Source organism: Calypte anna, chromosome 2, assembly GCF_003957555.1.
Source record: "Calypte anna isolate BGI_N300 chromosome 2, bCalAnn1_v1.p, whole genome shotgun sequence".
NCBI classification, from domain to species: Eukaryota; Metazoa; Chordata; class Aves; order Apodiformes; family Trochilidae; genus Calypte; species Calypte anna.
This window is the reverse complement of record NC_044245.1, coordinates 14,276,682-14,303,365: the sequence shown is the minus strand read 5'-3', so window position 1 is coordinate 14,303,365 and position 26,684 is coordinate 14,276,682. Positions and strand designations below refer to the sequence as shown.

The following is a 26,684-nucleotide window of genomic DNA, read 5'->3' as shown; positions in this document are numbered from 1 at the left end:
GGAAAAGGCCATGTCATGCCACTCCATGTGCTCAAATAGCCAATTTTTAGCAGAGGGCTCTTCTGCACGCAGGGACTAATAGAGCTCAAAGGCAAAGCAGGGAGCCTAACTTTTGTCTGTCATTCCGCTACAAGTATCAAGCTGAATCTCCAAAGACAGATCAAGTATTTGCACACTTACCTAATAAGACAATATGCCACCAACCCTCCTCATCCACAGGGGATGCACGGCAGCAGAGCTGCCCTGCCCATGACATGGGAGAGCAGATAGTGCAGCTCTCTGCAAAAAGTTCAGATGCTGTGCCTGACCTTTCATTGGAGATAGGTCACAGTATGGTCTGGGATGCTGCCAAATCTGGGGGGCTACAGAAATATAATGGCATCCAAACAACCTCTTTGCAATTACATAGCTGGGGAATAAGACGTTCCAGCTATCAACACAACATGCTGAAATCTTCTCATTAATTCCTAAGGTTAAAGATCCTTTTCTGCAGAAAACTGCAGTGTTCCCAGTAGCCAAATAGAGAGCAAGGCAATTTAGACTAGACTGGAAGTTATTAGCTAAATTGTTCAGATAATGCCCACAGTGGGACAATAAAACAGAACACCTGCTGCTCTCCAAGGAATGACAGACCAACAGACAACTTTAATACTTCTTTACTAAACATATATTACAATGGTAAACTGTATATCCTTCTATTTTAAAACCATACCTAATGAGCAGTAGGAGACCTTGGTGCTGCTTGAAAATTCTTCAAAGTTCTGCATTGCTATCTATCTTTACAATATCTCTTAAAACAACAGGGAGTCTGAATTGTTCTCTTCTGGGATTAGAGAAAATTTTCTACACCTTGGAAAAACTTTGGCAACATCTATCTTTCTTTTTAGTTGTTTTGTTTTGTTTTGTTTTGTTTTGCTTTCCCCCACCCTCCACCCCCTTCCATCCTCCCTATTTCAACTCTGGTAACATGCAGTTACACTGCATGACTAATCACATACCTCTTACTTCTTTCTTATGTTACATTGCCAAGGTTAAAGAAAGTAAAAAAATATTCCTAAAAGTTCAAAAATTGGAATAAGCAAATAGAAAGAACCTCAGCTGAAGTTCAAAAAGAATACTCACTACATGAAAGACAGATAGTGAGTTTTTGGATCAATGATTTATCATGCCTGTAGTTGCCAGTTTTCATTATAATTTGGTTCTAGCCCAGAGATGATCATCTTTCTTAGGGAGAAACAGCTTTAGCCAGAACTAACAGAAGATATTTACTGAAATACTATGCTATATGCTTAGTGCCAGAATTTGTCAGGTTCCCAGCAGCTAACTTTCCAAGCTGTCTCCTCACCACAAGCATACTTCCTTCTTTCATTCTAGAATGTGCTACAACAATTTGAAATATCTGCACACAGAAATGGATCATGAGGCAGACACATTTTCTTTTACAAAATTATATATTATATTATATTATATTATATTATATAAATATTTTAATTACTATTATTATTCATTTTATATATACTATTAAGGAGTTCTCATTCTGTTTCATTCATTAATAAGGTATTTATTGTTCTGCAGCCAAAAAAAGGAAAAAGGAAGGGACAAGCAATGTATGTTACTTGGACCTCTTCTACTAATATGAATAATTGGAGGCTATTGCTTGAACAAGTGGAATGCCAAGTGTTTCAAAGGAAAATCAATAGCTCAGGATAGGATACCCAGGAAAAGTCCTGCTGGTAGTCTGTTGGACAAGAGTACTCTGCAGAGTTATTCTAATAGATTGCATTATCCACAGAGCAGAAGAAAAATGCTGTTACAACTCAACTGAATGTGCCCTTCTGCATCTGAACCCACTCAAGTGCCTCATGTTACTGCTATACACATCTTGCTCGCTCCAAGGCCTCCCTGCAGAAAAATAAGCTGGCAAAACCTCTGCAGAGGACAGACAAGTGAAACCAGGGAAACAAAGAAACTACAGTTCCTCTAGTTCATGTGAGGCCATGGCCAGGGCTGCTGATGGACAGAGAACTTAATTCCCAGTGTGCCCGGGCACAGCCCCTGCTACATCAAGGCTAACAACCTCGGTCAATGAGAACATATATCCAGGTGTAAAGCAGGAGGGGCCGCTATCCATCCAGTTGTCAACATGGACATCCAAAGGAGCTACCTTTCTAGATGAGTGCCCAAACTGCACTTGGATGCTACAGGATGTAAAGGACAGCAGTAAGAGCATCACGGTGACCAGTTCCCAGCACTCATGGACTTTCCCTACCCACCTTGTGGCTGAGTATCTGTGAGATGCTGCTGCAGCAACCAAAAATAAAATCCATTCTAATATTTTTTAACAAGTTCTCCACAAAGGTTCTGTGAAATGCTGTTCAGATAAGTTTGACTCCTCAAGAGGAAGAGAGGTATCTTGCATAATCACCAAAAGAAAGCCACAGGAGAAGAGAGCCATCTCCTGTACTGATGGAGTTATTTCTTTAACCCACCCGAGAGCAATGGATTTTAGGAAACAAGTCTCAGTATCATCATTTTCATCTTACATAACAATTTTTAAGAGAGGGGCTCTTCATCAAGCAAAAGCCAGCAAGAAGAAAGGAAAAAACTCTATACATCTTACAAAACACATTGCTTCTGGACAGGAGGCCAGGTTGGGCTGCTCCCTGTTCCACACTCAGCATCAAGCACCTCTCACTCACATCCCCAGGTTTTATCAATTATTCTAAGTATCTAAGTATTATTGTACCTTTTATAAGATTATTATTGTAATTCTAATGTAAGAGTTATTAAAATAAACCAAACAGGTATATTTGCTTTTTCTGACATGACCAAAATATCTTTTGTAAAGCAGGGTTGCTCACAATTTCCTCAGAAGCAACTGGATTATCTCAAATATGACTACTCAACTAAAAGCACTGATCAAGTGCAGTAATTTTTGCTTTTTCCACATCACTGAAGAGAAAAGCACTTACACATATATACATATGTATAACTCAAGTTGCACCAGGGGAAGCTTAGATTAGATATTGGCAAAAAGGGTAATTAAACACTGGATTAGGCTGTGCAGGGAGGTGGCTTAATCACCATCCCTGGAGGTGTTTAAAAGATGTATAGATGTGGTGCTCAGGAACACAGTTTAAGCACTAGGCTTGGTTAAGTTAGGATAATAGTTGGTAGAGTTAGGTTATGGGTGGTCTTGATGACCTTAAAGGTCTTTTCCAACCAGAACAATTCTGTGATTATGTGATATCTGTGAGTTTTGCTGCTCCAATAAAGCCAGGAGACAGGGAGAAACAGAAATTGAGAGACAGACAGAGATGTGGCTGGTCAGCAAATCTGTAACCTATAGGTAGGTGCCTAACATACTCCAGTGAGTCACTAAATCACACTGCCAAAGACATCCCCATCAAACATTCCCTCTCCACACCTGTTCTGAGCCCAGGTTTGCAGCTCTTGTCCCTGTGACATAGCCAGAAAGGATGAAAAGACACCTTTTCAGCAAATGGCACTTCCTGACCCCATTCCAGAGGGGAGGTGTTAACAACTTTGTTTCCCTTTTCATTTTACACCAGGGGAAAAGAGAAGACCTGGACACTACCTGCTTTGAATTACATTCTTGTGGTACTCACCTGAAAATGACTAAAGAAACAGACGTTTAATTTACAAAAAGATAGTATGAAGTTGTCTAGCAAAATATACTTTTGCAGCTGTTGCCACCATGAAGAAACGACCTCCCTGGACCCAAACTGGAGGATAAATGTCTTTGCTACCATGAAGAAACAAACACAAAAAATCCTTGGATCGAAATTCACTCAGCAGCATGAGGCTAAAAAAATTTCCTACTGCTTTCCTACATGGCAGTTTGCTTGTCTAGCATTTCTAAATAGCAATCAAACATTAGTGTGAGGACACAGAGAGGGAAAATTGCTGCCTAAGTGGCAGGTTTGTTATTGTTTGACAATTCTAAAGAGTTCACTAGAAACTTCTAAAAGGAGCATCTCTAATTCCCTGAAATTACAGATAATCGGACAAGTGAATGGAGAACAATTATGAAGAAAATTGAATGCTTCCAAACGCCAATTTACTGTATATCCTGAATTAATATTGCATAAGCATTTTTAGTCACTTGCTGTAAAAGCAAAAGGATAAAAACCTAGGCCAACAGGCATTCTTACACAGCTTTCCTCACAGAATTTTATATCATCATCATTTTTGCATTTAGTAACCATACTTAGCATTTAAGTGGTGGCTTACATCTTTAACCTATTTTCTTTCATAAAAAAAATATTTGTAAGGTAAACTGTCTTCTGCATTGAAGGTTCAACAGTAAGCAGTCACACCACAACAGCAGGAAGCCCCTAATACAGCTAGAGAGATAAGCTGGATTTTTCCTGCTAATTAAGTCAGACCACACTTGAAGCCATTGTAGCAAAATACAGTCTCAGGAATTTTTTTGAGGTACAGCTAAGCCAGCAATTGGCCATGAAGTATGGCAAGGAGGAGAAATGCTCTGGGATGAAAAGGGCTCAAGATGTCCTTTTTTCAGCTAAGCCAAAGCAGACAGTTACCCTTAGTGGGCCATCAAAATGTAAAATTTTAATGTATAAGTTTTATAAACCCCAGTTTCCTAGATAGCAGCTCAGACACCAGCCAGTCCCACAAGAGAACAAGACCAGTCCACACTAAAGAGAAGGTGAACCAAAAAAAAACAACCCACCCAAATGCAAGAAAAACCTTAAAGTTATTACTCTCCTTTTTCTCTGAATAAATAAATAAATAGTAATTAAAAAATAAAACAAAACCAAACCAAAACAAAACAAAACCAATTGGCATAAAAGCCCCACACTCTCGAGATACAAACAAAACAGGGTATCTATGAACAAGAAATCAGGTTGCTGAAGGGTTTGAAGGAGATAAGGGTATCAGAGCAGCATAGAGAGACACAGGGTACAGCAGACAGGATGGGAAGTCTATGGAACTATCTGGAATGGACATCCCACACAAAGACAGAGTGCAGCTGGAAAAACTGCACCAAAAAAAAATGTTAAGAAAAAAAAATACAGAATAATATTAAATGAGAAAAGCACAGAAGTCCAAGTATACAACGAATCATTTGCTACTCACACTGCAGCAGCACATTGATACTCCGAAGAAGCCTCACAACTCAAATCCTGAAGACACCCTGTGATCATCCTGTCAAACACCTATATAAGCCCAGGAACACTGTGCAATAATGTCTGCGTTTAGTCTTTTAACTTCTGTTGGAAATACAGAAAAATATTGACTTTAATTTCAAGACTTCAAGAGACACAGAATCCATCAAAGCCCAGGGACTGTCATTTTTAAAGCTCTGCAATTCAGTGAATGTCTTCTATGCCTCAGACATTCACAGTTTGTGTTTGAGGAAAGGTAATACAAAATATCATGCACTTATACAAATCTAATATTACACATAATACTGTTTTTCATTTAATGATTAAGACTTGAGAAATTAAAAAAACACAATCATGTAAGATTATCCTTTCTTTTCATGTCTTTTTTTTTTCTTTCTGTTTTTCTTTCTTTTTTTTTTTTTTTCAGTTTCTGGTACAGACCAGGTCTCAGATTCTACAAATAATTTTGCAAAGAAAAAGAAAGGGAGAGAGGGAGGAACAGAAGCAGAAACCTGCTCACTTCTCTCTCATACACCATTTACATGGCTCCTTGGGTAATTGTTTATATGGCAAAGTAACATCAAGAAAACAGTTATGTATTTTTATTTCTCCCCAGAGAGATAAGCATTCCCAGCCACTAGCTTTTTTTTTTTCCCCCCTTTTTTGATTCATGCTTCTTTGTTCTTTAATTTTTTAGGCCTTCTCTTTTCCTTTCTCCCTCTTTCTAATCACAGGTTGATACGAAGTGTTTGTCTTCTTTCTAAAATTTTCATGAAGCATCAAGCTAACCCAGCTGCACTGGGCTCTCTAACTCAAAGTCAGCAAATGGAAATGGAAACAGAAAGAAGGAACATCAAGTCCAGTCTTAGCATCAGTTAAACTCTTGGGTTAAGCCTTGTACCCATCACACATACTGAGTACCTCACATTCTGCAACTTGGTAACTACAGACAGAAAGCACAGAGCACAAAAAGAGCCATAATCATCAGCCCTACCACACCTTTCCACACATTCAGGTGTCTTTAAGTAAATGACAGAAAAAATAGTGGGGAAAAATCAAGGAAACAACAAACAATTTATATTGCAGTGCAACTGAAAAAAAGTATGGAAATAGTTATGGCTAAAATGAAACAAATACATTTACTTAGCTGGTCAAAGTGAAAATAAAACTCTGAATTCAGCTCATGTATCCATGACTGAAAGTTACTGTGGATCTTCCTAAAACTATGACTTTAAGATCAAGAACTTTTTCCAAGATAAGATCAATCCAATACCATATTTTCCTTACATGTTATATATGCCATTCTTTCAAGTTGGTTTTGTTGTGTTTTTTTTTTTTTAAAGGAAATTAATAAAAACCACAAGTACAGCTTTCCTTACAAAAGCTATCACTTTTGATACAGCATTAGATGAATTCTTGGATTTAATTACTTATTAAACTTGCTTAACTCTACAAAACATGTGGTCAATGAAATGCCTTTCTCCCACACAGGTCTGAAACTGTTCCTTTTCAAGGAAATTCTAACTGATCTTATGTACTGATCTTATCTGCTTTCATACAGAAAACAGTGAAAATCTCTTGTCCTAGAACCCAAGATATCTGCAAGATGGGTGAGGCACAAAGCAGAAAAAAACACAACACTGATTCACAAGGACTCAGCGCCTGTTAAACATAATTGGATTTGCAGAAAAACCTTGAAAGCACATGTACTCAGAAAACATTTAAAACATCTGGTGAAACCTAGATAAGGGGAGGGGGAAGTACAAGCCCATAGCATAAGAACAAATTAAAATACTTCATTAAAAATATTTTTCACCTGTTAGTAAAACATTCCGACTTTGAAAAAGGAAAATAGAAATTAATGGAGCAGTACCATAACCCTAGGAGAATTTGGAAGCTGAAGCTAGTACACGGCACATATAGCACAGCACAAATTGCTCAGTGTGAGTGGAGTTGATGTACTGCCTTGAGGGTTTGAGGAGTAATTTAATACACAATTCATCCAGTAATAGAAATCCCATGCAAAGAATTCACATCCACAAAATAATTCTGGTAAAATGCAGAGTGAAATAAGACTTCTAGAAGCTTGCTTATAGATGAGCAGTCCAACCAGGTAAACAGCACATAAATATTAGTATTGCAGCAGTAGTGGATCAAGGGTTGGACTTGATGATCTCTGAGGTCCCTTCCAACCCAGCCAATTCTATGATTCTACCCCCAACTCACAGCCACTGAGAACTTAATAAATTCTAATTTGAAAGCACACTCCGGTTACATTTGGCCATGTGCCTCAACAAGAGGATGGCAGGGTTTGAGCTCAGCAAAGGGTGGGCTGCCCAGAGCCCTCCTCCTCTGCACACAGCCTGGGCACACTCCTGGGCATGGCTGCCCCCACAGCAAACCCCTGCCTGCACCCTCAGGATGCAACTGCTTGTTCCCAGACCCACCAAGGACACAGCACATGTATACACTTTTTTGGTATTTCCATGAGCTTTCTGGATTTGCTGCCATCACAATGTCCTACTGCAGAGATAGACTGCCCACAGACATACAGCTGAGGAGAAACTCTCCAGCTAACACAAGACATACACAGATCAAGCTGTAATAAACAAACATCTATACATATTTGCAATTACAGTTTCCCTGAGATCTTCCACCCTGCACTTTTTTGGGGCTAATTTTTTTAATAGATTGATTTCCTCCCCTTTCCTTCTTTACTGCTTACACATGGCTCCTTTTACTGCTCCTCCTCTTCTGACTGCTGGACAAAGCCCTGCTCACCACAGAGCCAGAGGTCTGGCAACGACCTTCTCCCTGAGCATTCATCTGTGCATCCCTTATCCCTGGTCACTGCCGAAGCACAAACTAGAAATACTATCTCAGTATCAGCAATAACTGCAAACAGATTTCCCCCTATTCTTATGGGTGGACAAAGTGAAAACACTTATTTCACTGTCATGTTACCTTCTGAGCAACATAGCAAAGAGTTATGGGAAAGCAGGATTCCAGGAAGGCTTTGTCCACTTAAGTTTTATTACTTTAAAGGTGAACTTAAAACAGAGAAAGAGGTAAATCATCTGCATGTACAATAAGCACAGAAATATTGCCTACTATGTCAAACTAGAGCGGTAACTTTATTCACTCACTTAATGGATATTTCTCATGGATAAATGTCATGCAGTTCATTTGAAAAAGCAGTTCCATAATTTTTTCACTGCGTCACTCCTTGTAAGCCCCTGATTTTTATTTATTTTGCCATGAGTCAAGAGCCCAACTAAAATATTAAATAAAACATGAAAAGACTTCAATATGCAAGACCCTTCAGATGGAAATCATCCTGAAAGTCAGGCAGTGCTTGACCTAAAATCCCTCTGTCATCTAATGAATATCTTCAACATCAGAGTTTAAAATAGGTTGCAACAGAACAAGCTAACATCATTTTTATACTTGGACAAGAAAGCATTTATATGCAGACAATTCTGACAATTCTGTCCATTCAGACTACGATTATGATATTTTAGTTCCAAAAAGTCCAAAAGCAGAGAGATCAAAAGAGGAGTTACCAAAAAGAGTTGAAATATTAATTTGTATATTGTATAGGGCTGGTTGACAGGGCAGGTGTGTCTCTTCAGTCAGTATCTTATCAGAAACTGGTGAAATTTATATTCTGTTATGATCCACTAAAAATGAACTGCTAGCATTGCTTCAAATGCTTTTTCATTTGAAGCAGTCTAAGTAGTGGTTCCTCACCACAATTCTCTCTGCAAACCAGCAAAGCAATTTACTTTAACAACCTATATTTGAGTGATGGCTCCTTTCCCCAGCCATGTATACAGAGAGCTTTCCTATTCCAAACCCACAGGGAGTCAGGATAGCCTGAAGAGTGGTAAGGGCAGGATGGACATAACACCCAGATGCTACACAATGCCCAGAGGAATGGGGTACAGAGGGACTCTGATCACTAAAGACAACTCAAGTCCTTCAGTGCTTATAAATTCCACATTGTGCTTGTTGCCCCAGATTTATGCTGGCTTCTCAGTGCCACATGCCACATGGTTATGCTTCAGCATGAGAACACATGGCAAGAAAAAGTACATCTGCCTCATTAAAGAGGTTTACATATTTGAGGGTAGTACCTCATAAAATTTACTACATACCACTGTCTGATCTTGGTTTAATTATAAAACATCATGGGTGTTTCTCAAACCCAATTTTACTCCAAAAAAATCTAACATCGGACTATCTGCATTCATGACATACTGTCTACAATGCAAACATACTTCCCAAGCACAATTATGGCTGTGTAGGGAGTACCTAGGGCCATGTAAAACTTCTCTGTGGGTCAAACTGAGAAGCTGTTTGCTTTGTAAAATGCCACTGAGCTTCCACCTGCAAAGATAAAAATGACCATTTTTAAGGCAAGAAAGGAAACATCCTACTTCACTAAAAAAATATTTTTTCAAATAAAAATTTACTTTTACAGTGTGAAATAAATCACATGCAGAATAGGATCCACTGGCATCTGTTTCAGAACTTGTCGGTTCTGTTTCCCTCTCGTCAACAGAGATCAGTGTGCAGCTGCTGTCTGCCGTGTTCCACCTCATCTTGAAATAAGCTGTAAAACAGGTCAAATGGACTCACCCTAAGTGTCCATTCCTCTGAAGGAATGAGAAAGTGGAAATCCTTGAGTATTTAGCTCAGATGCAGAACCTGAAGTTTGTTGATATCAACCTATCTGTTTTATCTGCTGTGAACCAACTCTTGCCAGAGACCCACGTTTTACTTCGAGTTGCAAACAGTGGTGTACGGAGAGCTGAATCAAATCCAGTCTTTTGGGATAAGGTTTTAATAGCTGATCAAAGCTTGCTTTGAGAATCTCAGTCCCTGACTCATATGCACAATTAGCATTGCTTTTTGCTTTTGTTTGTAAACCCAGGTGGTCCCCAACTCCCTTCTCACATACACAATCTCTTCCAGTTTCTATAAACCAAAAAATATTGACTGAATAATTGTCTAAATCCACAACAGAGAAACATAGACCTAGAAAGCCTGAATTCACATTCACCTCCAATACAAAGTTGCTGAGCTCTGGGTGGTCAAAGCCACCCCAGTGAAATGGCTGCTGGGTCACTATGGGGGATCCCATCTGCCCTCACAGTGCCATAGAGCAGGAGATGAGGGGTCCCTCCCTGCAGACCAGCTGGGACAATGCACTGCACTGAGTCCAACCATGCTGGCAGGAGAGCAGGGGGTGGGCTCACACCTTGTCTCAAAGCTCTGACAGGGATCACAGGCTGAAGCCAAGGATGTCATCTTCACAGCATCCACAGCTATTTGGAGCCACAATCTCCAAAGAAAAGTTTATCTAAATACATGTGCTTGATGCTCACCCTAATTGTTTAATCTGCCCCTAACATGAACCCACAGCATTTCTGAAGGTGGAGCTCATCTTACACAATTAATTTAAGATTTACAAGAGATGAGTGGGAGAAAGGAGAAATTTTATGTTTTAAAAGTAGGAAATAAAGCAATAAATTAACAGAAAGCTATTTCTCATCCACTCCTTTATTTCTGTATCATCTTTCTGTCCTTTTCAGCACGAGAGAGTAAACAAAAAACAAACCAAAAAAACAAGCTCTATTCAACTAGCAACCATCTGTCCCTGTTCATCCCCCTCAAAAAAACATGTCAAAAGACACAGTAATAATGCAACTTTTTCCCAGTAATCAGTTAAAGAGATGGTCTATCTCCCAAACACATCCCTATCTGAAAAAACAGTATGTGACTCATATACTGCAAATGCAATAAAGAAGGGAGTATGAAGATCCATTGTGAATTAAGAACAAAAGCAAACAGCAATGCTCTCACTGAAGTACAAGTTCAACCTAATTTAAGTATAATATCTTACAGTCTTGGGATTGTAGTCAGATGTAGCCACATGCTTGCTGGGGGTGAGGTGTCAGGCACTGCTTGTGTTGCACTGAGCACAGAGTAACCCCGCAGACAGCATGGCACAGGGCCCCAAACAGCCATCAGTAGCCCTGTGACACCTTTCCTGTAATATCATCCCACAAAGGAGAGAGTGAATAATTAAGAACAACTGACAAACTCTGCATCCTTTCCCATTGCCAAATTGTCTGCAAGTGATTTTTATCCATAGTCCAGCCCCTCAGAGACCAATGATGTTGGCTCAAAGCAAAGTAAAAAGCAACCACAATACGAGTTACTCTCTCCTGTGGACTGGTGTTTCTGGATATTAAGGATGCCTGGAAACATACTGTTTATTACATTTCAGAGTAAGTACCAATAAATACTGCATGAGTTTTTTTGAAAATGCTTGATAAAAGAAAGTGTACTATGTAAATATGCCTCCCTAAGGTAAAAAAAATTCACAGGGTGGTTGCCTGTACTCGGAAAAAGCATTCCCTACTAATTTCAGATTCATGACCCTTTCCCTTCACTGTACCCCTTCTTGTTTGCTTGCAATGAGGTAATAAGAAATAGAGGAATAATCAAGAACCTATCTACAGAAAGAGTTATTACATTTATTGATACACATGTAGCTTTCAATAAACAAATAGTTTTATCACAATGAGACTAAACCTATGATGCCACAATAGAGTGGATTTGAGCAGCTATTCTATAATGTTTGATTGCATAAAATGGCATAGCATTTTTGTATTTATAAAAATCTAGTTCCCCTAAGGAACAAGTTACCTTACATTTAATGAAGGGGAAAATAAAACTCAGGAAGAGCACCACTGCACATACTCAGAATACAGCTGTGATTTCCATAATAGCTTCTTGTTCAAGTGATCATTAAAGCTATTTAAGATGTCAAATTTAGACTAATGTCCAAACCTTACTTCTTAAACTGTTCAAATTCAATATTTCATAATCCTTCCTTATTATCTCTCTTGCACTACATTTTGTAGCTATGGTACAAAATACGACCGGATATCAAATACAATACTGTATTTTTATTACTACCCATTATCAGTACTCTAAGATAGAAGACCTCACCATGTGAAATGACATCTTGAAATGCCCAACAATTACTTAGATTTCCTCTAGAGAATCCAGAAAGTTCTAAAATTCCTTACTTTATTGTTTTCAGAGGGGGTTTAATACTAGCAGTTACAGTATTTTGCTTGAGAAGATTGAAGATATTAAATGTTAATTTAGAAACTTAAGTAGTTTAAAATACATTTGTTTTTATAAAAGTGTCATGGTCTCATCAAAACCACATGGTTTTTAAACTCTCAAGAATCCCAAATTAACAGCAGAGCACTACACTTGGAGAAAACACCAACTGGAGATCACTCAAGTCAGAACTGTGCAGTATAAAGAACAAATTTAGCCTCACGGAAGACAGCAGCACCTGGTACTGATTTTTTGATTCAGTAACTCGGGCTTTAAAACAATCACATCCTTGATAAACCTACAGCAATAAATGCAATAAGAATTCCTTAACAGCAAGAGCACCAGAAGGTGAGGAAACAAACAGCCTTTGCTAAAGCTTCTCCTCAAACTCCGACGTATGAGAAACCCTCCTTGTGTACCTGCCAATAGATCAGTGCACGCCTCTGTTTGAGGTTATTTTCATATCATCTGACATGGTAAAGGAAACATATGAAAACTTGACAAGGAAGTAAAAGTGGAAATGATGGTTAGGAAATCCTTTGGAATTTACTGTTGGAACTGCACTGGAACAGGCACCTCAACACCAGCTGGTCAACAATAAATGTTTCTGACTGAGAAGACTGAAGTTTCTGTCTGTGGAAAGCTGGCCTGACCCAAAGCTGGTCAAGAGCTAGTGGAAAGCCTCTCACTTACTTTAGCAAGCATTGCCTGTATACCCATCATCTTTTATTATAAATATGGATGGCTTTCTCTACATTTTGTAAGAAGCTATACCTTTATCATGTTTGAAACCAGAACAAATATGAACTCACCTCTGCAGTTCTTTGCCAACATACTGACATGAGGTGCTCCAATCCTTTAAAGAAAGGCACTTAGAAATATTAATAAACTAATTTTCAGAATATGTATTTAGTACTCTAGATAAATACTTGTATCAAATCAATGAAGTACCATATTTAAAACAGCAATTTTCAAATACTTGAAATTCATACGCTTATTTATGCAGTCACACCTTTAACTGGTTTGCTTAGTAGTGAGTTTTTTGAACACTCAGATTGTGAGATGCTAAGAAAAGACAAGCACATATTTACAACCATTTTTTTTCCTTTCTGGATGCAGTAACTGTGTACATCTCACTGATTTATAAACAGTTCAGAAATGTATGAAGTGAAGGCTGAAATAAAACCTTGACATCCAAAGTGTTTGTAATGCAGCCTTAGCTTTTTATGGAATACTCTATATTCCAGTTCAGATTTATTAAAATACAGAACAGAACATAAGAGAGCCCTCAGGGATTATACATGATATGTCCTAATGATTTGCCAGTGAACGACTGAAAACTACTCAGAAAACACAGAGATATCCACACACCCACACATTCAAAGGCAAGCTAGGTCATGAACTTACCCATGAGGAATAAACTTATGTTTATGGCAGGGTAAGAACATGCATGCATACAGGAACCATACAGCAACACCCTACTGGGTGCTACTGGGTAAACAATGATGCAGCAAGTTCTTTACTCTTCTACACTACTACCACATCTTCATAGCCAGCTGTGGACTCACTTCATAATATTCTCATCTAGACCTTTTTTCTTTTTCCACAGTCTGCTTCTGCAACCAGAATATGAAATGATGCTGAGAATCCTACTAAAATATATGATACAGATCACTTGAGCAAATACATCACTGGAGCACATAATTTCCAGCTAGCTCTTAGTAATTTTTTTAACTCCCCTGGTCAGACGTTCAGGGAGATGTTCACACTCCAGCCTTCAGGATAACCTTACAATTGACTGGATTATTTTTAAGGAACTGACACATTTACAAAAGATGTCCTGTAAACAAAAGCAGCCATCTTGTAAAAGGTATAGTTAGATGATCTCTGTCACACTGGCACAAACTAGTACACTATTAAACAATGCTGGGAAGCTGTACATGCCAGTATCCTTGCACAGCTGCTGATGTTCACCATGAACACCATTTACTTTCACAAATTATGGCCTCAAGGAGCAATTCTTTAATTTTATTTATTATATTTGGAGCCACAGAATTACACTGTAACTTCAGAGGTTGGATGAGATCTCTGGAGTTAATTTGGTCCAACACCTCCAGACAAAACAGGACCCAAGATCCAAGCAAGGATCAGGTTGCTTAAGGCTGTGTTCAGTCAAGTTCCATCCATCTCCAAGGATGGAATTGCCACAACTTCCCTGAGCAGCTTGTTCTGCTTTCAAGGTGTTCTCCCATCAAACAATTAAAGAAAGAAAGAAAAAAGGCTATCTCCAAGTCCCCTCACTCGTCTTTGGGCCAGGGAAAAGAAAAAAAAAATCAGCTCTTTAAACCTCCCTTAATTTTTTATTCAAACAATGCTTTATATTAAAAATGGTTTTCAACTATTTTTAATGGTTAAAATCATTCAGAGTGACTTGTAACATAACATTCTACCAAGACCAAGGACTAAGACCACCCTTGGTTATTAAACAGAGTTAAATAACTTGAAAGGAAAACTAGACAAAAAGATGACCCTTTTCACAATGTCTCATGTAGTTGAAAAGGGATTTTATTTACAATATTTAAATGCAGTACTGTGAAACAAACAACTTAGTTCACAGGCAGTGCAGCCACTGCTGAACTGTCACCGCCTGACATCCTGTCTTATCTGCCAAATTGCTCATTAGGTTTGGCAATTTTCACCTGCGCCTCCAGTTTATATTTCAGCAGGGAATAAACATCAGTCTGCTTTAACAATATTCTGGAGTGAGCTTCCAACCTCTTCTCGGAAAGCATGCAGGCACACACAAAAGCAGTCTTATCTGCTGTATGCTTTTTAAAAAAATGCAGCTCAACTGATGAAATACAACAAGGGGAAGTTTAACTAGGGTAGGAGAAAAGCAGTAAAAGAAAGAGCTAGATAAGAAACCCAAATAAATCAACTGCTTGTATCGATGAATTGTGTTTTCACGTTGAAAAACAACACAGGGGGTATGGGCCAGCCTCATTTTTTTCCCACATTTAGATGGAGAGATTCAATTTGACACAATGCCCTCTGCCCCCCCGCCCCTTCCCACGTGTGCAAAGTACAGGCTGTGTTTGTGCATGGGAAAAGAAGGAATCCAGATGAATATTACTTTTCCAGCTGGACCTGATCTAGCTAACCTTTCCCTTGCTGGGAGAGAAGAGATGGTGTGATCTATAAACAAACAAAAGGGGTAGCATGGCAACCAGAACAAAGAGACTAAAATCTCAGCAGGCCTCTAAGCCCCAGCCTAATGTGCTGAGATGCTGCCTCGGAAAGGAGCCCACTCCCTGCCCCTGGGGTGCAGGTGAGCAGTAGCAGAATGACCCAAAGCCACCCTTCTGTGAGAGAACTGCTGAGAAACAGAGCCCAGCTCGTGAGCAAAAGGCACCAGAGATGTAAAACAAAATGTCTTAAATGCTATAAACCAATTTCAGATGGAATACTGTTTTTCATTTGTTAGAAGTAAAATATTCACCGCCAACCCTGCAATTAACTAGAAAATTACAATAATTACAGCAATTTTGTATCCCATCTCCAATCCAATTAATAGATATATGACCTTGTCAACATGTAATAATCAGGATCTGCATCTACCACAAAACTGGATGGGTTTTATTTGCTGAATAGAACTTACACAGTAAGAAGATAATTATTTGAAATATTGAGAATACCATTTGTATGCTATGCTTCACTTCACAAGTTATAAAGGAAATACAATAGGGATATTATTTCCTTTTTCAATGTATATTTAAATGAAATTCTTGAAATAGGTGTGTTTAATATGGAATAATATTACTGGACCAGGAGTCTAAGCCTGTGGTTTGGAACATTTAGAAAGAAAATAAATCTAATTGTCAACATAAAAAATAAAGATATTAACTAGATAGAAGAATATCTCTAATTTGTGATAATACATTTATGACAAATTGTTTCATCCATTTTACTTTTTCCATTCTTTTATAAAGAGTTTCAAAACAGTTTTCAAAGCCTTTTGAATTTCTCCAGACCATTGTATTAAAAGGTCTCAAAGCACTTTCTGGTCATTTTAACAATCAGTGAACTAGCTATTCCATCTATTTTTCAGAATGACACCAAAGCTAACTGAGAGCTAACTGTTCAATCTATCACTGAATTTTACCTGTGCTATAAGATTTTAATACACTAACATCAATGTACTGTATAAAACACCAGATAATCACATTAAAGAGAAAATGTCTACATATTTGTCTGCTCTGGCCAAGTTAAGAACCCAGGAGGACACATTTTTGGCTTATGCATGAAAATGAGATAGGCACTTAGCAGTGGCATACCCTAGTGACAGCAAAACAGAAGGGTTCTGAAACTTCAGAACACCTCTTTTATCCTGCCATTAATCCTTTCCCTAATTTAGTTATAGGTTAGAATGAAGAATAGTTATAGTTTGAAAGACTACACATTCAAGTCTATGGAAGTTAAATGTTGCTCCCTTAATTTTACAGAAAATCCTCTGGTACAAAAATTGAGAGTTGTAACTTTCCATTTGCATTTTACCTGATTGCTTCAACACAGATTTTATTAATTAAAAGAACACCTACAGGAAAGCAATCTCTTGGGAATTATGATTAGTTGTTTAAAATGCTGTGTCTGTAGCATATTAAAGGACTGACTGATACTGCCAAGAATTCTGCCAACAATTTTCTGGAATGGAGTAACTACTTCAAAAGTTCAGTGATAAATGATGGATACTACAAGAAGGGCAAAATGCTTTACCCATTGTTGTCTTGTTTGTGTGGTACTTTTAAGAAAAAATAAAATTACAGAGTAAATTTACTTTAGCGATATTTCTTCTCAATAAGAGGAAATAATCAAAGATTCTACCTGAGCAAGAACTATGATATATGATTTCTATTTTGTGGGTTTGCCATGAGTCTTCCCTATTTTGAAATAAACAAAATCAAAGGATGTTCCTGGCTTCATTCCATTTTTTTAAAAAAGTGTAATTTTTCCAGCACAGTGAATGTATTTATCATCAACTGTTTCTACAGAAAGGTGACAACCATAACCCAGCAACATTGAGAGGTTCAGCAGAAAGTGCTCCTATCTTTACTTTCTTTTTATCCTTTCCATCATTAAAATTGAATAAAACTGGCAAACTGAAAGTTACACCCTGCAACAACTGCATTTGGAAACTTTGTTGTGATTATCAGTGTGAGGATAATTTTAAACTGGCAACACAGAAAGAGCTTAGTGCTCCTAAAAGCAGTTTATAAATAATTTATTCAAACAGAAAGGTTTGTTTACTTGCATGCAACAAGCATTTACGCAGTTTCTCAGTTTTGATCAGCTTTCGATAAGGACAGATAATGAATCATATTCCCAGCAGCAGCACTGGCTAACAGCACTTGGCATCCTTGTAAATTAAGACAAAACACATTGATATAACAAGAACATTACTTACTTGCACGAAGGACTGAAGGGGTAACCTCTATTTCACTTGTTGCTTGGTAGGGCTGAAAGGCTGACGCCGCGTTGGAGCCAAGCTCACTGCCAAAAATCTCTGGGCTTTGGGTGCCTGTCGAGCTGGCGCTGGTGCCATCACCTCCATGGTGGGGATCTTGCTCATCAAACACAGCTATGAGCTGCAAATGACAATTTATCTACTGTTAAAAAAAGACTTGCAGCAACAAAGTTCCATTGCAGATCAGCATTTCATCATTTCTTCCCACCAAAGAACAAGAACGAGAAACAGCAGAGACTCAGAACAACGCCAAAATCACAACATCATCAGCCCAAGCAAGGGCAGCCATTAACTGGATAGCATCATTAATGGGATGCATCATTATTACAAAGTCATAATTAAAACCTGATTTTTATTGAAATAAAATATACAATAAGAAATTATGTTACTACATGTTGAAAACAACAGGCAAAATATGAAGCCACTGTAAAGTGTTATGATCACTACAACTTATCACCTATTAATCTATAATCTATTAATCTATTCTCTATTAGTATTACATAATATGTAGGCTTTCTTTGTCAAATTTTCAGAGATACTTCTGCATTTATTTGCAATCAGATTCTCCAAGACAAGCCCAAGAACTTAAGGCCAATTTGAAACTTAGTCAAGTCAGTAATTTGATAAAGATTTACTACACCTGTGTTCGTTATTGCATGGGAAATACGAAAAATGTTATGGTATATTTTGGTAAATTTGAAAAAGGCAGGTCAAGGGTGGCAATTCTCCCCTCTAATCTGCTCTCATGAGACCCCAGCTGGAGTATTGTGACCAGTTCTGGAGCTCCCAGCATAAGATGGACATAGAGCTGTTGGAGCAATTCCAAGAGGGTCATAAAGATGATCAGAGGGCTGGAGCACCTCTCCTATGCAGACAGGCTGAGACAGTTGGGGTTGTTCAGCCCCAAGAGAGAGAAGGCTCTGAGGACCTCTCAGAAGCCTCCCAGTACCTGGAGGGCGTTAGAGGAAAGTTGAGGACGGACTTTCTGCAAGGTTATGGAGTGACAGGATAAGGCAAAATGGTTTCAAAATGAATGAAGGTAGATTTAGACAAGATATTAGAATTAATACTGTGAGGATGGTGACGTACTGGAATAGATTGTGCAGAGAATTTGTGGATGCCAGCTCCCTGGAAGTGTTCAGGCTGGGCTGGATGGAGCTTTGAACAATCTGGTCTAGTGGGAGACAGCCCTGGCCATGGTGGGGGAACTGGAACTAGATGACCTTTAGGGTCTCTGCCCACCCAAACTATTCTATGATTCTATACTTTTTCCATTGTAAAAGAATGCTTCTATCTGAAACAAATAATTTATCCAAATTTATCCTTGGTGACCTACTGAAAGAGAAAAGGCCAGCTCATACACATTTAATTTTAGAACTTAATTTTCAAGACGGGTAAAAAGTTTTATGGATAACAGGATTCTCAAGCCTATAAATTAATCTATAATGTAATATTTGAAAGACATTTCCAAGAAAGCATTGCATTCTTCTTTCCAAATTGGTAGGATAAATGGAGCAAATCAACTTAAACCTACACTGATGTCTGCAAATTGTTTATTTTGTTAGAACAACACTTAAAGCTTTCTATAACCTTAAGGAATCAGAGAGGTCAGTTTCGGGTTGGGTTTTTTGTTTTTTGTTTTTTTTTTTAAGTGAATTTGACATCATCTCATCCTACAGATTTTAATATTGGCCTCTTTACTCAAATTTAACTTACACAAACACCCGTTAAAAAAAAAAAAAAAAAAAAAACAAAAAAAACTTTAAAATGGCAACTGTAAACCCAAGTGGAAGCTACTTGGGGATTCAGCTTTTGAAATTACTTTCAGACAGTACCTTTTTTTAATTAGTAGTTTTGAAAAATGCAGAGCAACAAATTTCTGCTAATAATTCTGTATCTACTGCAAATTTAGGCTCTGGCATACAATAAGCAGAAAGACTTAGAAATAGGTAAGAAGTCCACTCTCTCTCCAGTACTACTTGAAAGGTAAAGAGCAAAAGGAAAATGAGGCTGCAGCTGCAGAATGCTGGAACATGTTTTTAACATACAATTCATTATTTTATGCTTGAGAAATCTACACACAAGAGAGCAACAGAAGAGATGTGACAACATCCAGAATGTCAGTAGTTCAACTGTATTGGAAATTTAATTTTCCAACACATTGTGAAATAACAATTCTTACATAAATTGAGCCTTCTTTCTTAAAAGTAGCACATTTTACTCATAACACTTTCACTGTCTGTTTTATAACAAGCTAAATTGCTAACGTCCGGTAACTGAAAATAAATTAATCCACAAGTTAAGATGTGCAAGGTATTAGAACAAAACACAAATGATGTTCTTGAGAATTCTAGGCATGAAACATCAAATCTTTTTCTCCTTCGTATGGCATATAGCAAGATATAGCCCCAAATTACATTCTCTTCCTTTAAGGCTGACTGAAAAATATTATTCAATGAATGCTGCTGCTGCAAGTATTATATATATTATATAATATACATATGTAAAAAGGTAACCTAACCTATGTAAAAATATAACCTATCACTTCAAAACATCTAAAATGCTTCAAGCTTAGCTTTTAATCTTGTGCATTTTCACAGGTATTCGCCATTTTGACATCAAACCTTCAGCAGGCTTCAGTTCCATTAAGAAAGATACTAAGTTGAAATATTTTTTTTAATACAACGTGAAGAAACACGAGCCATGTTCAGTTTCTCCAGCTCTAATTAGCATTACTTTTTATTCTACAGTAGCTATAATTCAACCCAGGTTTGCAGTAGCTCTGCTCTGCAGATTAGGAAGTTTGTTGTAAAACAGGATTACAAAGGTATAACATGCCTTCCTCATGAGTTAGAAAGTCTTTGGGATGGTAAAGATTACTGTGAATAGACAGTGTTGGATCCTGATTTCCAGAGCCTGGAATGCCACTCTGTGGATGACAGTGGGCTCACATGACACAAGGACAGTGAAAACATTTCCCAATATACTCTGATATAAACAAAACCAAACCCATGGGAAGAGACCCCTCACAACTCCTTAGAGGGAAGTTACACAAAGTGTAAAGAATCCTTTGCAAGTTCCTTCTGCAGCAGGAATCCACAGCAATAAATACTGTTTTGTGCCAGGGAAACAAATGGCCTGTCAGTGAGATGCCAGTCATGTTTAAAGACCAAAGAAATGTTTTTAATTTGGCAAAGCATGGAACACAGATCACTAGATGAGCTTTTATCAGCCCTAATGTCAACAGTAAACCTATGATATTTCATTAAGCTTTAAATATCAGATTTACAATGACCGTGGAAAACAAAGATAACCATGTTTTCAGGAAACAACAGCATCTTTACTGTAGGGAGATTGCTTCCATATTGACTTTTTTTTTTTAATTATGAAATAAATTACTGAAATTACTATAACAATGCACTGTGCCAGTTTTCAAACACATAGTCCTTTCCAGAAACACCCTGATTACTTCCAGTATCTGGCATTACCTGTGCCTCCTGTTCTCTTCCCTTCAGTTTTAGATCTCATCACTTGCAGTGACCTGAGAAACTCCCCATACTGTCCATTCTTTGCAGAAGGGATCAGCAGAAACAAACCATAACAACACATGGAAAAAGAAGAAAATATATTATCTGACCAGTATCAGATCAATATCATTTCTTTAAAAGTTCTTCCACCAAAATTCAGTGACAAAGGGAGCCATTTATCTTGTTTTAATCTATTTTTTTAAAAAGGACCCCACAGCCAAAGACTAAATATTATATTAGTAATAATAAATAAATAATAGTAGTGGGAGGTATAATAATAAGCTATGGGACCTGAACTTGAATGCTTCAAAGACATGAAAATATGTTCAAATAGGTTACAGCAGTTTTAATTGCCCAGGGTAACAGGACACACTTTTGTATTTTTCAACCACTGAATGAAAATCTGGAAATGGGAAATAAAATGAAGTAGCAACAAATTCCTTTGTCTTCCCAAAACAAATGTAATAAATGATAGGCTTAATTTAGATTTGCATATTTACATTGCTAATTATAATATGGCAAAAGCAATGGAAAGGAGGTTTCAATACAGATCCTCATTCTTCATCAATATAAGCTGGCACAGGAAAACCCATCAGTTTGAACAAGAGAGTAATTGGTCTCCAGCACAAGTATATATGAGTTTTTGAAGAAAAATGAAGTTTCAAATAGTCAGTTGCACTTTCAAATATAAAGACAGCAATTCTGTTCAGATCACAATTTACAGAAAGGTTCATTCCAGCAATGGAATTAGACTAAGTCTTCAGAAGATTAATATACATAAACTAAAATAGTTCTATTTTTTGAAACTGCAGAGCAAGAAATATAAGTAATCTTACATGAATTATCAACAAAAGATATGATTGATATGATTTTTTTTAAAAAGCAGCAGCATTCAGTGTCAGAACAATAGCATTTTTAAAAAAATACAAAGAACTGCAGTAAAGCTTAATAATTATCCCCATGGTAAAAAAGCATACTTATGATCTTTAATATATTTTAAGAGGTTAAGTACAGTTTAAAAACCAGCTACTAAATTTACACCCTACTCTTCTGATACTCTTTCTACAGCAAACAGAAAAAGGGGGAGCAATAGAATTTTTTTGCTTTTTGCTAAATATTCTATCTTCATGGAGAAAATTTAAAAAAAAATTTAAATGAAATTATTCTACAGCCTAGGATATAAAAACAATGTTTAACTGCGGTGTATTTGGCTTTGGGATAGGAGAAAGACATTCCAGCAGATCACTGCATTCAGCCATCTACAGCACATCTCACTGATTTCCCACACCATGTTGTACAGAATTAATTACACTCCAAGCTCTAGTTCTTTCTGAATAAGATACCAGGATGAGATTCTGTATTGCTCTGTCTGCGATTCAGCATATCATACTAACCAGGCTATATTTACTTAAATAAATAAAAAGCAGGAAGTCTGATTTATTTTAGTATTGACACAGCAGCAGCAGTAGTCTGCATTCCAACATTAATTATTACAATTTCAGTCTATTCTAAGGTAATTAAAAATTAGTAAACACATATGCAGTCTTAATTAATAGCATAGATTAAGTACTTGAATGTTAATTAACTGGATTAAAAAAACTATTTGCACCAGCAATGGTTGCTTACATTTTCATTAAGTATAAATGTATAAAAAGACTATATAAAACAATTTGTGATTATCAAACAGTGCAATCAAGTCATCTCTCTCTAGCACAGAAACCACAAATCCTACAATTTACAGATACTCATAGAGCTAGAAATGTTTGCTGCATTTTTTCCCCACTATGACAAGTAAAGAGCATCAAAAATATCACTTGAGTTTTGCTTATTCCTATGTCCACAATTTGTTTTTTGTTGGTTTTTTTTTGGAGCAGCTATTGATTAAGCTGATACTGGCTTATGCATAGGCAACAATAATGATTTCAGAATTATTTTAACGTCAGGTAGGATTACAGCTCTGTTGTCATGCTACAAAGACAGCAAGTGATCCTCTGATCTTCACATCCTTCATATTTCTTGTCTACCCTTTTTAAGAGTGAAACTGAAATGATCTATCTTTTTTTTAATGTTTAGGAGCCATTTTAAGTATCTGGTTTCTTCTCACCAGAAGAATTATTCAGAAGAATTCACCAGAAAATAATTTCATACAAGAAAATTCCCCATTTGTTCCACTATTCAGTGACCAATTGCTCAGATGTTGATCTGCTGAGCAACTGGAAATGTCTTGATTCCCCTGGCTGAACCATGCACTTCCCCTCCTGGCCCATTCAACAGCTTCCAGATGTGGGGTTCCCTTTCCCAGCTGCTGTTCTCTTCTGGCACTTATGCTGCACATCTCCTACAGGACAGCCACTTGTGTATGCAAGTGCCTTTTACAGAAATGGTTATTTTCCTGCTTTCCTAACAGAGAGCACAGCCCTTCTGAGGCAGCTCCCAGTGACTGATCAGCTCGACTCACCCTTGGTGAGGCACAGGCACTGCAAAGATTCTGATTCTCAGGGTTTTTTTAATAACTAAACTAAATAACTTCACTGGTGATTTTGATCCTTGAAGAGACAGATTTTGATGCTGCAAATGAGATCCCAAAATCTAAATTACCCTTGTCAACCTATATCCACTGAAAAGATCTACTTGAGCATTTCTTTTAAAACCTGATGCCCAGCCCTGTCCCTCAGTCCCAGTGCAGGTCTGTCTGCACTCCCTTTCAGATAGCCACCTGGTCTGCTGATGTGAGAGATTTCAGTCTCTCTCACAGCACTGTCATAGACTTCCAAAAGTGTGCAGCAAGTATCTGGAAAGAGGACATGGAAGAGTCTGGCAGAAAACTTAAACACGGCCATCACTTGCATCGTCTCTTCAGGAAAAACTTTTCCAGTGTTGACCAAGACTATGCAGTAACCCTGCAAGGCAGCCACAGAACTGACAACTCAATTGCTCTTCAAAGAGCATAGCCAAAGTAGATTGCAAGAGAACATAAGCAGATTTCTGCAGTAACTGCTTATGGTTGGCAAAAAAAAACCATGTAACCAAAGCACTCTGCATACTCCTCAGTCCATATTAGAATGCAGAACACTAAATAGTATTTCTTTAATAAGGTCCAGCAGTAAATCATATTTCAGCTAATGGCACCTCAGTCTCCAAAATGTCCTAAATACAAGTTACTTGTGAATAAAAAGATGAGTGCTAGAGGAAAAAAACCACAAATTCAGGAACCTAATTAGCAAAGGAGTAGCCAATTATTATTTAGATATGAAAGACACCACATATGAAATCAATTTGTAGGCTTTCTGATGACTTAACTGACTTTAATAGCCCCATGGCAGACCCAAATTCTTATTATTCCTTGAGCTTCACTTTTCTACATGGCTCATTAAAAACCCATTTAAATATAACTACTATTTCAATGAACTGGTAAGGGGAAATAGAGAAAAAAATTAACTTTTTCACAAATGATGCACTACTGCCCACAGACATAAAAAAAAAAGATCAGTTAGCAAAAAAATTTAAAAAGCTGCATCTAAGAGGCATCATATGCTATATGCACAACCTGAGTGTCCCTTCAACACTTACAGGTCACCAAACATTTTAAATGGACAAAAAGTTCATACACATAACAGACAAAAAGGATCAGTTTCAATTTCAAACAAACAACACACCTCCATAATTTCTAGAAAATCTTAGCTTGTCCTAATTAATCAGCTTCAGTCCTGAATCCAGAACTAGCTTTTTGTAACAACTATTCAAAGTAACGTAGCCAGAGGCAAGCCAACCAACCAGTATTCTTGTACTAACTTTAATCTAAAAATAAGTAAAAGATAAAGATGAAGTAACAATGGAGCACATGCACAAACTGACCTGTTTACCTGGCCAAACCCACTACATGGACACAAGTTCATTATCAGAGTAGGATCTTGGACTTCATTACCAGCTGACATTCATGGCCAAAGAAAACATCTACATTTTTTATCTCCTACAGACAGCCCAGACAGTCCTGTCCAGTTTGTTACATAACTCATGCTTCTGAATGCTGCATTAACATTAACAACACTAAGGAAGCTCCTAAGAATAAGCTGCTGTGCCCAGCCGTCTCCAAGTTGTTCAGGACAGAATGCATTCATCAGCACTGGTACCTACAGCTCTTTAGCTAAGCCCAGTGATATCACTGAACTCTGATCTCTAAGAGGATGAGGATGGGCATGCAAAATCAAAAAAACACTGCAGATGCATCTCACTGCAAAAGTGATCATGGGTAAGAGATTACACACCTTGCAATTAAATTCAAAACTACTGCCAAAATAGAGTGCAAGGACAGAGAAGAACATCCTCATTTATATTAAACAATCCCTTTTTTTTTCTTTTTTCTTTGGCCCTTCTCAGCTGCTACAGTCCCTCCACACAATAGGTACCAAAATGCTTAATTCCATGATCGTCTGGGCTATGAGGAGAGCTGGGGAAATACCTTGGTCCTAAATTAGAAAGGTAGATAACAAAAGCATAGTATCAGGAGAGTGCCATGCTTGGGAAGTAGCATGCTCACATCTGAGCATGTGAATAAACCATTTCATATCCTCCATTTTCTATGTTTGCAGATGATACTATGTTCAGTGGGATTTTTTATCTCCTTGAGGGTAGAAAGGCTCTACTGAGGGACTTAGACATGCTGGATCAATGGGATGAGGCCAACTGTGTAATGTACAACAAGGCCAAGTGTCGGATCCCCCACTTAGGTTACAACAACCCTATGCAATGTTACAGGCTTTAGGAAGGGTGGCTGGAAAGCTTTCTAGAGAAAAAGGGCTTGGAAGTGTTGGTTGACCACCAACTGAATATGAGGCAGCAGTGTGCCTAAATGGTCAAGGCAGCCAACAATATCCTGGCCTGTATCAGAAATAATGTGGCCAAGATGAGCAGGGAAGTGATCATGTCCCTGCACTTGGCACTGGTGTTGCCACACCTTGAGTACAGAGTTCAGTTTTGAGGCCCACACTCCAAGGACACTGAGGTGCTGGAGCACATCCAGAGAAGAGCAACCAAGCTGGGGAAGGATCTGGAGAAAAAGTCCTATGAGGTGCAAGCGAGGGAACTGGGGTTGTTTAGTCTGGAGAAAAGGAGGCTGAGGGGAGACCTAACTGAAAGCAGGTTGTACTGACATGGGTGTCAGTCTCTTCTTCCTAAGATGAGAGGAAATGCCCTCAAGTTGCACCAGGGGACTGGATATTGGAAGAATTTTCTTCACTGAAACAGTTATCAAACACTGGAACTGGATGCTTGAATCACCATCCCTCAATGTGTTTATAAGACACGTAGATGTGGTGCTTAGGCATATGGTTTTATAGAGTT

General features: G+C 37.9%; 1 protein-coding gene across 11 annotated transcripts in view; it reads right to left on the bottom strand.

The window, feature by feature from the left end:
* The window catches only part of PARD3 (par-3 family cell polarity regulator), a 435,816-nt gene that overhangs the window by 277,368 nt on the left and 131,764 nt on the right, over window positions 1–26,684 (bottom strand). For all 11 annotated transcript variants that reach the window (XM_008503892.2, XM_030444951.1, XM_030444949.1 and 8 more), the window contains exon 3: window positions 17,758–17,938. In XM_008503892.2, the coding sequence (XP_008502114.1) occupies window positions 17,758–17,938 (181 nt within the window). The remainder of the gene's footprint in view (window positions 1–17,757; window positions 17,939–26,684) is intronic.